This window comes from Miniopterus schreibersii (assembly GCF_964146895.1).
Source record: "Miniopterus schreibersii genome assembly, chromosome: 14".
Classification (NCBI taxonomy): Eukaryota; Metazoa; Chordata; class Mammalia; order Chiroptera; family Miniopteridae; genus Miniopterus; species Miniopterus schreibersii.
In genome coordinates this window covers 5908306-5921920 of record NC_138114.1, presented here as the reverse complement: position 1 = coordinate 5921920, position 13615 = coordinate 5908306, and the positions used below count along the sequence as shown (strand labels likewise).

Genomic DNA, 13615 nt, shown 5'->3' with positions numbered 1-13615 from the left:
TCCATGAGCATTCATCTGTTGGCCCCTCCCTTTGCTCATTCATAAAATTAATGCGACCATTCTTAATTAAGCCATAAAATGGATTTTAATGGTGCCTAGGGAGGTGGCGGCTGCATTAATTAGCTCTGTGTGGTCTCAACTGGAAATATACCGTATAAATCCATAGCAAGCCAAAGCCTTTGGCCACCAACTTTCTGCAGAAAGAGGACCGGTCATGTTTTCTATGCAATAAAGGCCTTTTGGAGCCAACTTGGAATTGGGACAGGCAAGGGGGTGTGGGCTAAGTGTTTAGGAACTGGAGCTGGGCCCCATGTCAGGGGGTCAGGGCCTGGCTCATCAGAGCTTGGCTGGGGAGGTGACTTTGAGCAGATCCTCCCCCAGGCAGGAGCCATTGGGTGCTGGGAGGGAAAGCTGTGGGTCAGAGTGTGCCCCAGGTGCTGGCAGGCAGCCAGCTGGAACCCGACTCAGCAGACGGCGAGCCCCGCGCACTGTGCGGCGGCTGGGGCAGGGACCTAGGCTGGAAGCGTGAGGATTCCAGGGCTCTGGCTGCCTCTAGGGGCTCGTGCGGGGGATGGTGAGGGTCAGCCTGTGGGGCTGTCCTGCCTCCCTGCCTGGCCTCCGTGTGTGCGTGGTGTCCTCTCCCCCACCCCCTCCAGGGTGTATTTTGCTCTACTCTTACTTTTCTAGTATGTTAGTTAGTTGATATTAACCCAACAAACCATTTCATCTTTTTGCAAATCTAGTCTTTATATTTAGTCCCTTTATTAAAACAAATTGCTCCTGAATTTTATTTGGACATTTGATTTGATTTTAAACTGATGGTGATGGAAAGGGCATGGCTCTCCGGTGAGAGTGTTGGGGGTAGAGAAGGGGCTATGGGGAGAGTTAAATCTTGGCTCTGTTACTTACTAATCACAAAACTGCGGTGTATTTCACTCCCTCAACCGTTTTGTAGGCTAGGTCCTAAGGCCCCCACTACACCCACAGGACACTGGCCAGCTCGTGTCACTGCTGTGACTCTCCCTTCCCGATTAGCACACACCACTTGTGCAGGGTGCCAACGGGGTCATGTGACCCCCACGCTCAGGACCATTGCAGACGCTCAGTAGATGGGGGCTGTCGCTGTGAATACACTTCGGGAACAGATCAGCTAAAAGAGCTCCTCTGCTCACTCATTTGGTCAGTACATAACTACGGAGCAAGTAGACGCTGTGCCCTGTGCTTGGCCTGGCGTCTGAGCCCCTCCCTGCCATTCCTTGCCTTTGGCATGCTCCTGCAGCTGCTGCGACAGATTGGCAGACAGGTGTCCCTAGTGCACATCTCCTGTCCTGGTCCCAGCTTCCTACACCACCAAGGGCGGGTGACAAGCAGGTTTCTGCCCTTCGCACCCGTCTTCCCCTGCTCCTCTTGGCTCCCAGACTCTCTCAGCCCAGAGCCCCCTTGGCCTGCGGGGACCGGCTCTCCATCTCAAACTCACTCACATCTCTTCCCACAGCCCCTTCTCTGCCCCCACACTCACACCTCGTCCCTAAGACAGCCCGTCCCTCAGCACCCTCGGCCACCCTCTGACTTCAAGGAGTCCCGAGCTGTGGCCTGCAGACTGGGCGAGGGTCCTGAGAATAAAAAGCAGAGGACAGTCCTCCCGTCCCCCACTCCCACCCGCCTCAGCCTGGGAGGGTCTTCCACATAGAACTGGACTTGATCTGCCATCGAACTACTGAAATTCCTAACAACTCGAAGAAATTACTGAATTTGAGTTGAAAATGACCTCAAGCTGCATCTCAGCTGAGAAGGAAAAATTACCCAGATTGTTTACTTGCTATGTCAGCCACAGTGCCTTAAATGTATTTCATTTGGGGGTAGGGAGGAATTTAGCCCTTTGCTCCTGAAGGATGGCACCACTGGCCCCTGCTTTCACTGGGGCAGGGCAGTGGGTGTCCTACCTTGTGGGCTCCCAAGGGGAAGGTGATGGCAGCCAAGGTCTGCAGGAACTCAGGGGAGCGCCAGGCCGGGTCCTGGGGGTAGGTGCTATGCACCAGGCTGAGGAACTGAAGCACGCTGGCCGGGAAAGTCTGTTCCCAGGCGTCGTCTCCATAACCTATTGGGGGCTGAGAGTGCACTTGATGAGAGGTGTGTGTGGGAGCCAGAGCATTGGAAATCTAGGAGGAAGGCCACCTTTCTGAGACTCTAGCCAGATGCCTCACTGCAGGACCCCTGAGACTGGGCTGGCATGAGGTTCTGGGCATGGACTGGCAAGGGTTTTGCACACAAAGGTATTGGTCTACAGGCTTCACACGTATTCTTTTCACCTCACAACAACTCTCTGAAGCAGGTCCTATGTTTACCCCTCTTTTGCAGATGGGAAAACACAGGCACAGAAAGATTAAATCACTTGCCAAAGGTTAGCCAGTGGGTAAGGAGCTGAGCCAGGAGTTGACTGACTCCAGGCAACCTGGCTATAGAGTCTGCCATCTTTCCCGTATTCCCATGTTGCCTCTATATGATTCGATGTGGCTTTTGTGCTCAAGGAACTTGTAAGTCTGGGTCAGCTTCAGCCTTTCACTGCCCAGCACTTGCTCCCAGCTCCAGGCCCTGCCTCTGCTTATCTATGTCTAGGGTTGGCAGAACTTGAGGACCCCCTCCCTACAAGCCAGGAGTCCTGTCTCCCTACCTGGGCACCTGGCCTCAGTCACACAGCTGAGTCTCTATCCTGGCTGCACACTAATGTCCCCCAGGGCTCAGCTCCCTTAATCAGCTGTGCCAAGTCACTCTGTCTGGAGATTGGTCCTAGCCCCAAAGTGTCCAGCTGCTGCCTGAGGTACTGCTCTATCCTGATGACAGCCTGGAACTTGAAAATTAATCACTCTGCATAGCCACGCCAACAACTAGGTGGAGTGATGTTCAGCCTACTCCTACGGTTGTTACAAGTGGATGTCGGTCTTCCCTCGACCAGCGTCTCAGTGCCAGTCCCTCGCATCCATAGCCTCTTCACTCCCCCAGCAGTCTGCCTCAAGTCCTGGCCCGTGTGCATGAGCCAGATGTCCTGTTTACCCAGTAGATAACGAATGCCTGGAACTGAGCCTCGTACTAGAGCCCTCAAACCTACTTATAGAAAGAAAGGTGATGTGCCTGAGACAATGAGAAAGATTTTAAACCAGGTCCTGCAAGGGCGGCCCGGGCTGAGCAGGCAGGAGGAGAGGAAATGCTCCTAAAGTCCCCTGTAGCTGGCTTCCCCACCAGGTTCTTACAGCACAGTGTTAGATTTCCAGGGTGCTTCCTGGAGTTAGTCTGCCTGGTTCAAATCCTGCCTTTGCCTCTTACTGATGGTGTAGCTTTGGACCAGTCGCTTAATCTCCCTACACCTCCAGTCCCAGCTCTGTAAAACAAGGATTGTAATGTGACCTATTTCATCTGGTTGTTGGGAGGATTGAATGAGACATTTTAGTGCTTCAAGCTTATTTCACAGTGACAAGCACAGGGCAAGCAGAAGGAGCTGGGAGACAAGATCAGATCGAGAGGACCTTAACTTCTGGAAGAGAAATTTGGATTTTATGTGTTGAGCAACTAGGACCCTTGAAGGCTCTTAGGCATGGCAGTGACCCAGAACGTGACGCGAATGCTGGATGCATGTGTGTCCTTGCCCGAGTGAGTTAACCTCCACAGCTACAGCTTCTACATTTGCGCAGTGGGGAAAATGCTGTTTCAAAGGATTGCTGCACACAGTGAACTCGCTAACATCTAAAAGGTCAACAATGCAACACATTGGAAAGGACATGGAGCAACCGGAACCTTCCAACTAGAATAAGAGCTGGTGAGCATGTAAGTTTGCACTTCACTTTGGAGAACTATTTGGTGACACCTACTAAGGCACTTATGAACCACAATTTCACTCCTGGGCATATTTCCAACAGAAATAAATATGCATGCCTGTCCAAAGATATGCACATAGCGGCTCTATTCACAATATTTCCAAATGGAAACAACCAAGGATAGATAGATAAGCTGTGATCAATTATCACAATAAAATACTACTCAATAATAAACAAGCATGAGTTACTGGCATATACAACATCAGAGCGAATCCCACACACATGAGGATGAGTGAAAGGAGCCACACCGTATGGTTCCATTTAAGTTCAAGGACAGACAGACTCATCTGTAGTAGGTTAGTTACCACTGGGTGAGGGAATACTGTCAGGCCAAGTAAAGTCCTGAGCAAACAATAATATTAAAAAGATAAAAGAAAATAAACTTGTTATAGAACAGTAAGAAGCTAGGAAAATTCCAGGATAGGGAAACTGAGGCAGACAGTTAAACAGCAGCTTACAGCCACGTAGTAAACCCTTTCTTCCCTAAACCAAGGTGACTTAAGAGGAAATGGTTTGCACTCCTCCCCAAATAGAGGGTAAACCCCTTAAATCACCCCACTCAGGGAGACAGACAGCAGAAATCCAATCAGTGCCATTTGCCAACCACGCCCCAGGACAGACAAATTAAGAGAATAAATCTCATTTTGGCTCATCAGCATAAAGCTGATGAATATTCTATAGATTCTCCCCTAAGACCTCCCCCAAACACCCAGCCTTTAAAACCCCTGAAAATGAAGATCCAAGAGGGCTCTCCCTCCGGGGAGCGCCCATGCCACACCCATCCACCCCCGTCCCCCACAGACATGTACCCCTAACCTCTAAGGGACCCCCTGATGTTTTTGCGACAGTTAGTAAATTCCTGCGGGCTTTCCTGCACTCTGTCTCTTGACTGAACCTTCCCTCAAGAAGACAAGAGCCGAGGTCTCCTCGTTGCCTTGGTCCTGGGTAACATCTCTTTGGTGCCCTGACTCGAGTCACAAACTGTAAGTCCTCCAGCCACGATGCCTGAGAAAAGGCTGCTTTACTTTTCCTTCTGGTGCAGGATCGGGAGGGCGAGGCAGCAATTCTATTTAAAGAGGGGTGACTGCCTGCGAGTGGAAAACTAAATGAGCCTGGTGATGGTGCCTGGTGATGGACTGACGCCAAAGCTTGGACATTGACCCCCGAAGAATTCCGCTCACAGTTATGCCTCTCCAGCACCCACGTTCTTGGCATACAACCCTAGAGTCCATGTGTTGTAGCGATTTAATACACCTTGCCTGCCCAGCTGGACTTCCTCACCTATACTCTTGCTTGTCTCTATGCTACTATTGAATCCAGGGACATTGCTGCACTTGTCGCCGAGTTCCCAATTGTACAGGAACTCCATTAGGCAGGAATCACTTTCTAGGACTGAAAATAGAACCTCCTCGCCTTACCTGTGCCCTAGGACACTGCAGGGAACATCACTGGCCTCGCTCTTTAAATCGGCACCTGATAACCTGCATGTGGAGATGGTTCATGCCCCACGCTTTGCAGGAAAAAATATAGAATCTAATACTAACGCTCTCCATTTGGCTTTTTCGGGTCTCCCAGTGCAGCCCACTACAGCGCATTTCCTCCATCCAGCAAATACAGGCTCCCTGGGAAACGGGAACTGTTCGCCCCACCCTTATTAGACTAACTCCTGACCTCATAGCCTTGAAACCCTTTTCTCAATATCTGGAATGAGCCGATAGAAGGAACAGATGTCTAATTTGTAACTATGGGGCATATTTTGGAATTACCCCAGGGTCCTTATTATGTACTTTTCTACTCAGCCCTGGAGGCCTTCCACATCTATTTAGGCATTTGCTTTGCATGGAACCCCAAAGCGGCAGGGCAATATCCCTGAGTCCGTTCTAAAATGGGAAATCTACCTGTCCCCTTACAGCTAGGCCTGTCGGGTAAATCCTTTTGTCTGTCACCTACAGAACCTCAGGGTTTTATTGGGTTGAGCTCTACAGCCCTTGGTGGGAAGCAGCCCAGCAGAATTTCTGCAGCATCATGGGTTATGGCAGGCGCAGCCTTCCCACAACCTGGACGGTGTAAAAACCCTCAGAACAGAGGTCCACCGTGTCGAAGTGGATCCTAGAGGGGTTCTGCGTAAAGGGCATAGACATCATCAGAGGAACAGGAAACACACAGACCGCAAGATACTACGGAGAAGTCCAAAGCACAAGACAGCTGGGAGGTAAAGGGCGCCCTCACTTTACCTCAAACCGTTAGTCCTTCCATTACCAACCACTACCTTACTTACTTTAAGAACCTTTTAGCACACCCTCCTCTATCTACAAAGCCCCTCCACCCTGATCTCTGGACACACTAGCCCTGACCAGCCCCCTTTTCTGCCCCTTGGCCCTGTCGAGCAGACGTGCCCGTTCCTGGGTTCCTAGGCATATCCTGCCGCACCCGGGTCTGTGGAGGCAGCCGTCACCTGGTGAGGTCTGTTTCCCATCCTCCGAGGCTCTGGTGCAATTACATGGTGCCCTCTGTCTCTCATCCCCACTAGAGGCCTGAGATGTCAGGCTCTAGCCCTCGCTTCAAGCCCTGGGATGCCAGGCTCCAGAATTTACCCCAGGATGCTGGGCTCTCTAATTCCTAACCTCCAGATGGGAAATCAACCTTCCATGCCAGATGGGAGTTCCCTGGCCTGTATTTTGGCTAACTGGGTACCCCCAGACCTTTAAAAAGGAAAGACTAATTTTCTATTGTAATTTGGTTTAGCCACAATATAAGCTCCTGGATAGGGAGTCATGGCCTCAAAAAGGGAGCATTAATCACAACACCATCCTTTAATTAGGTCTTTTCTGCAACTCACAGGGCCAGTGGTCAGAAACTCCTTAGGTCCAGACATGTCTCCTATTACGAGAACTGGAGGATCTCCTCCAGAAATCTAAATTGACTACCTTGGCTGTAATACAGCCAAACAAGACCCTGTCTCGCAACCCTGCGCTAACAGCCCACAGCATTCCCCCAGCTGCACCCTCATTCAGTTGCCGAGGCCTTCTCTCTGCCCAGCACTGCCTCCATACCCAAAGAAGCCTCCCAGCCATTGGAACCAGAAAGGCCAAAGCCGCCCCCACCTTTCCCTGCCAGGGTCTGCCCCTGCTGGAGGCGCCAGGGGAAGGTGGCCCACAGCCTGTCCATTAACCATCTCACTTGTAGAATTAAAACAAATTAAGGCAGGTCTCGGGATTTACTCTGCTACCCAGATGCCTGTATGGGCGCCTTCCAACACATATCCTGGCCTATGAATTAACGTGGATGGACTTAATGATAACCTTGGGTCAAACCTCGTCAGGCACTGAACTCTTCTGAAGCTAACAATGCCGACGCCCCGTTGCTCCCCCTTCCATGGCTCCTCCACTGCGTCCTTTGCTCTCTGAGTGTCCTTGTCGGGACTTGCCCTTCGCCTCCCTTCTTCCTTCCCCTCTGTCTCCTCCACTACAGCTGGCCTCTGGCTTAAGGAAAAAAAGAGTAGGAATTCTAACAATTCCCTTTGGAGAAAGTTGGTCTCAGCCAGAGAGGAACCAGCAACTGTTCCTGATTTTCTCCAGGACCCTGATGGGTTCGCAAAGGAATTTAACTGTTAGAACATATAATCCTGGCTATTCAAACCGACTCTAACTAATATACCTACTGGTTTCTGAGAACAAGGCAACAGAATTGCTAAGTAGGGCCTGCTAGGAAACTGTAGAGGAGTCTGTTTCTGTTGTAGAAAGCCAGGTCCTGAAAAAGGACTGTAGGAGCCCAGCCGGCGCGGCTCAGCAGTTGAGCATCGACTGAAGAACCAGGAGGTCACGGTTTGATTCCTGGTCGGGGCACATGCCTGGTTTCGGGCTCAATACCCTGCAGGGGGCGTGCAGGAGGCAGCCAATCAATGACTCTCACCATCGATGTTTCTATCTCTCTCTCTCTCTCCCCCTCTCTCTTCCTCTCTCTGAAACCAATAAAGACATATATTAAAAAAAAAAAAAAAAAGAATTGTAGAAAACCAAAATGGGACTTAGAAAAAGAAACCAGAAGCAAGCACAGAGCTGCTCCAACGGTGTTTCCCCTTCTCCTCACTGACAGGGTGGGAGAAGTTAAAATGACCATAAAAAGGGAAGCCAGGAAGGTCCTCGTAGGTACGGGGACTACTTTATCTGTTCCTAACACACCCGGCTTAAGTTGCCTCCTCCTTCAGAATAAAGCTCTCATGTTATTCCTCTTGTTTGCTTTTTGAAAAATAACATTAATTGGTTAGAAAGGTAACAGATTCCTTATGCTACAAACAGAAAATATGTATTTTGCAGGCACCCCAAAATTGATTGCAACATTAGGCCTACAGTGGAATCATGAATAAGTTCCCCAAAGACAGAGAGCGTACAGATCACATGCTCTGATTAGGACAAAACAAACAGAAATGGACAACAGTAAACGAAACAAAAAGTTCAATCACACAGACACTGAAAAATATAAATAGAAGGTTTTAAAACTATGATCACAGGAACTCCAGAAAACAAAACAAAAATGAAGGTGCCAAATATCAGAATCTTAGAACTAACCAGAAAAAAATCAGGGGAATGATTAACAGAGCCAAAGTTGGCCCTTTAAATAAGTCCACAGGTCTTTGGCTTTTTAAACCATGGGAGGGGTAGGGCAAAGAGGCAGTATGAACTTATAAATTAAGAATAAGAAAGGCAAATAACTACACACAAAAATTACATAAATTAAAAGAGATCATTTGTGCAAATTAAATAAATGGGAAGATTTTAAAAAATATAAATTACCTAAACTAGATCAAAAAAGGCAATAATGGGAAAAATTCAGTCCCAAGGAGTTTCATAGAAACAATTTAAATAATATAAAAGCTATGGATTTAATATTTTCTTAAATATAAAGAAAGTCTTTTTAAAATAAAGCTAGCATAATTCTGATATCAAAACCTGACGCTTCCCTTCATGTCTAAAATAACCTGTCCACCCACCTATGGTAGGCCTGGAAGGCCTGCATCCAAGGCTGCCAGGCACCTCTGTCACACCTGTCCTGGCCGAGGTGAGCTGCTTGAGCAGAAAGGCCCCATTTCCCCTCCACAGGGTCCCGCAGCTCCTGACCTAAAGTAATTGCTCAGAAATGCTCCCTTTGATGAACGCATGCATCTCCCAGTGAATAAAATCGATGATTAAGCAAATGGAAAACAGAAGGCTATTGGTGAGAGTGGATAAACCGAATTGGAAACATTTAGGCTGGTCTCCCTTTGTACACCTGAGTTGTCTCCAGGGACCTGCCTTGCCTCTTCTGTCAGGGATTCTGAATAACACTTGCTAATTACTGGCATTACTTGGAAACTGCTGGGAAAAGTCGAGGTGCCCTTCCAACCTTGCCTGCCCCTCGTCCCCCACCCCACCCCGGTCACGGCATGCGGGGAACAGGTCTCACCCGGGTCATGGTGGCCTTCAGCATCACCAGGAGCAGCAGGGCCCCCTCGGTGCACAGCCCGGAGCTGAGGACTTCTTCCATGCGGTGTGTCTGCAGGAGCCCCTGCAGCATGGCATCCAGGCTGTCCTGAAAGAGGAGGCAGGGCTGCAGGGACTGCGGCTGCCCCCGAGACTGGCTTCCAGCCAGTACGCTGAGTGTCCCAAGGGGTCCATTTGAAAGGCAGAAGAGCATGGCAATACCCTAGGTGGTGGGAGCCTGAGGGAATTCAGCCCGCTCTGTGCATAAGGGAAACACACACGTCCAAGAAGCGCCGAAGGCCCCCCTAGCAACTTGTGTCCAGTTTAGTCCTAGTTAGACAAATACTGTCCAGTCAACTCTGCTGACTCCTAGTAATGAGACTATAGAAGCCAGCTGAGGACCTCAGTTCAGGGGAGTCTCAGACTGCGGTGGGGGAGCACCGTGACAAGCAGGTGACCTGACTTGGTCTCTTTAAAAGTGAGCGTACAGGGTGGGTCTGTTCCTGAGATGCTCAGTACCTAGAGAGAGGCAGACGTGTACACGTGTCTGTGTCGCAGAAGGCAAAGGTGCACTGAGCACAAGCAGGAGGGCTCCTTCTGTCTAGGGGGCGAGGCAGGTCCGTGGGAGAAAGGGCTCATTAAAGGCACAGGGGGGCAAGCACAACGCAGTGGGCCCTCTGGGAGGTGACCGGGGAGGGCAGGCAAGTGAGGCAGCTGGCAGCTGTGGGGCAGAGGACTGGGGGCATGTAAGATTTGAATTAGAACATAGGGGAAGAACAGGGACTCACTAAGGTGAGGCCGTAAACTGAGGCTCTGATCTGCAGTGGCAGCAATCGGCCTCCCCCCTCCCCCATGGATTTCTCCAGCTGCGTCCAAAAGGAAAACGGCTTAACCGTGGGGCTGATGAAAACAGGGCTGCTGGGGAGGAGGGCAGGAGACGGGTGCAGGAAGTCAAGGGTATCTGAAGGCTTGGCCATGGCGTGTGGCCCGCCAGGGAAAGAAGTGGGTCAGGACAGCAGAAGCTGGGAGAAGGGCAGCAAGGTAAGGGTGGAGAGTCACGTGGCACCAGAAAGCCAAGGTGTCACTCCATCCCTGGGGGCCCAGAGGACCTACTTTGGGCCCGCCCGCGAGCTCCGTGAGTGGCGTCTGCAGGAAGAAGGCGGACACGATGAGGTAGGCTTCTGGGATGTGAACGTGGTGGGCCAGAAAGTCGCTCAGGACCCGGAGCCCGGGAAGCAGGCAGGGGCTCTGGTCCGGCGCCGGCGGGGGGCTCTTCAGGTTATCTATCGGTCAGGAAGGGGCACAAAGCACGACTGAGAACAACTGCAACGGCTCTGGCACCTGAGGGAGTTCCCTGCCATCCACTCATCCCATGGAAATGCCAGATAGAAATATATGCCATACACACACGGGCACGAGAAAACGCTCAACAGGGGTCCTTTCCCTAGCCCGGCGCGCACCCATCATGATGTCCGCGCCTTCGGAGCTGCGCTCCACCCAGGACCCCGCGCACAGGCCGTCCCTGAAGCGCCCACGCAGGGAGGGGCTGGACAGGAAGTGCAGCAGCAGCTTCAGCCCCAGCACCGTGGTGCTGGCGTGCAGGTGGCCCTGCACGAGCAGCAGGAACCAGTCGGGGCCCAGGCTCAGGAACACCTCCTCCTTTGTCCTAGGCACCAATAAAGGCAAAAGGCACGTTCAGAAAATACTGATAGTCAGCTTCACTAGTCACCTAGGAAAGGCAAATTAAGGTTAACCTCTGGCTACCACTTAGCAAAATACATACTGCATTTTAAAAGAATGGTAAATAAAATGCCGGAAAAGTTGCTGCAAAATGGGTGAATGTGTCTATTAATGTAAGTTATTAGTGTAAGTTGACCGAAGGCTTTCAAAGCAATTAGAAACTATGTAACAATAGATGTAAAACATGCAGGCCTCTTGATAGCCCTACTCCTCTGGCATTCACACTTACACAGTCTAATTACAACAACATAGTCATATAAAGCACATAATGGTTATTTACCTCCTTTTTTAAATGCACTGGTCAAAACTAATCTAAATGGAATAGTCCGAAGTTCCTGCATCTTTATCAGTTTAGGCCAGAAAAAAAAGCAGGATTTACTATCACTTCCAAAAATGAATTTTAAATGATAAGTCTGGAGAATGCAGACTTGCTAAAGGGAACTGGAGGGCACAGTGGGGGGGCAGCAATCCTCGGAGGCAATGGCCCAGCAAAGGATCTGGCCTCCTGGAGCCAGGGAAGGATCTACCTGTCCCAGGCAGTGTTAGCGTCAGCTGTCAGAGTTGGCAGGTGAGGGTGTGGCCACTGGACTAGGAATTAAGAGACTGTCCCGTCTTTCCGCCCTGCTTCTAAATTGACAAACTGGATGACTTTGGCAGAACTCCTGATGTACCCTGGCCATTTTCCTTGATCATGGTGATGGTGATGGTGGTGATAGTGTTTGTGATTGTGATGGTGGTGATGGAGATAGTGATGAGAATGATGGTGGTGGTGATGATAAGGATGATGGTGATGGTGGTGATGGTGATGGTGATGATGATGGTGGTGGTGATGGTGGTGGTGGTGATGGTGATGATGATGGTGGTGGTGGTAGTGATGGTGGTGGTGGTGGTGATGGTGGTGATGGTGGTGGTGGTGGTGATGGTGGTGGTGATGGTGGTGGTGATGGTGGTGGTGGTGGTGGTGATGGTCATGGTCGTGGTGGTGGTGGTGGTGGTGGTGATGGTGGTGGTGGTGATGGTGATGGTGGTGGTGGTGGTGGTGGTGATGATGGTGATGATGGTGATGGTGGTGGTAGTGGTGGTGGTGGTGGTCATGGTGGTGATGGTGATGGTGGTGGTGGTGGTGGTGGTGGTCATGGTCATGGTCATGGTGGTGGTGGTGGTGATGGTGGTGGTGGTGACAGTGACATTGGTGATGGTGGTGGTGGTGCTGGTGATGCTGGTGATGGTGATGAGGGTGGTGGTGATGCTGATGGTGACAATAGCAGTTCGCTTATGGAATATTTATAGTACCTTAGAAACCATGGTACAGACTATCCACATATTAATTTCCATCTATGGCAAGAACTATTTTTATCTTCACATAGATGAGTAGAAGAGAGGCATCAAGGTCCCTGGAAACAGAGCTAGGATTTGAACCCAGGAGGTCTAACATCTGAGCCCAGTTACTTAAGCACTATGTCACATTCCCTTTCAAAAATTAGGAAAAGGAAGGGTTTGAACTAGCTCATCCCCAAGTTCTCCAGTTCTACCATGTTTTGATTCTAGCAACATTTGGGCTGGCAAATTTTGAAGCACTATTTGCAAAGCTGTTTTCCTGAGGACTCACCCACTCCTCTCCCAAACACGCATAAACACAAAAATGTCAATATGGCAAGAGCAAGGATCTGGACTGACTTGCTCAGCACCACATCCTCACATCAAGGCACAGTGTCTGGCACATAGTAGGTGCTCAACAAATAGCTGTTAAATAAATGACTCCAGGGTTGGAGGTAAAGCAGGCAGTCAGTGGGAAAGTTAATGGAATTTTATGATAATACATTGCTTTGAAAGTTGATTGAAGGCAGATACTTATTTTTCCAACTTGGGAAAATAACTAAGTAACTAACAGTAAACAGCAGAATTTGGCAAGCCTTTCCTTTGAAGATGTTATTTAGGCTAACCATTTCCCCATCCTAGTGTCTGCCAAGTGAAAGATATCAAAATTAGTAATTTTCACAACTGCCAAAACGATAACAATTATACTAGAGCACTGGTGGCAAAAGAAGCTTATTGTAATTATGCCAAATCTGTTTCGAGTTACTCTGCCCATTAAACATCTTCATCAGAATATCTTAGGGCAAGGTTGGCTTTATTGGGTGGAGAGAATATAATTTTCTTTCTGACTAGTACAGGAAACATACTTCAGACAGCTGACTCTGAAATGCTGAACTTTTCATTGAGAAAGGTTTTAACACCGCACCCTGCACGAGGCCACCTCATGCCAAGTCACTCTCCCTGGAGCCACTTACTCAGAGGACAGATGAAGTTGGGAGGAAGACAGTACATCGAGCAGCATCTCCAGCAGCTGGTTTCTGAGCCAGATCGTCTTTCCAGATGTTTGGCTTCCAGCTACAAAAGGGAAAATTTAGGTTTGAGAGAGCACGGATGTAAAGAGGCATAATATTTTCTGCAGCAAGCAATGATATTCACCAAATGCTTATTTCATCCAGGAATTGGCCCATGGATGGGACTCCAAATTTTGTCACTGGATTCTAGACTTCAATA

General features: G+C 49.7%; 1 protein-coding gene across 1 annotated transcript in view; it reads right to left on the bottom strand.

Annotated features, from left to right (window-relative positions):
- Positions 1-13615, bottom strand: part of WDFY4 (WDFY family member 4) — a 252408-nt gene that overhangs the window by 134240 nt on the left and 104553 nt on the right. Inside the window, exons 28-32 of the mRNA XM_081157692.1 lie at positions 13360-13459; positions 10789-10994; positions 10442-10611; positions 9312-9437; positions 1944-2159 (exon numbers count right to left, since the gene is read on the bottom strand). Of these exons, the coding sequence (XP_081013818.1) occupies positions 1944-2159; positions 9312-9437; positions 10442-10611; positions 10789-10994; positions 13360-13459 (818 nt within the window). The remainder of the gene's footprint in view (positions 1-1943; positions 2160-9311; positions 9438-10441; positions 10612-10788; positions 10995-13359; positions 13460-13615) is intronic.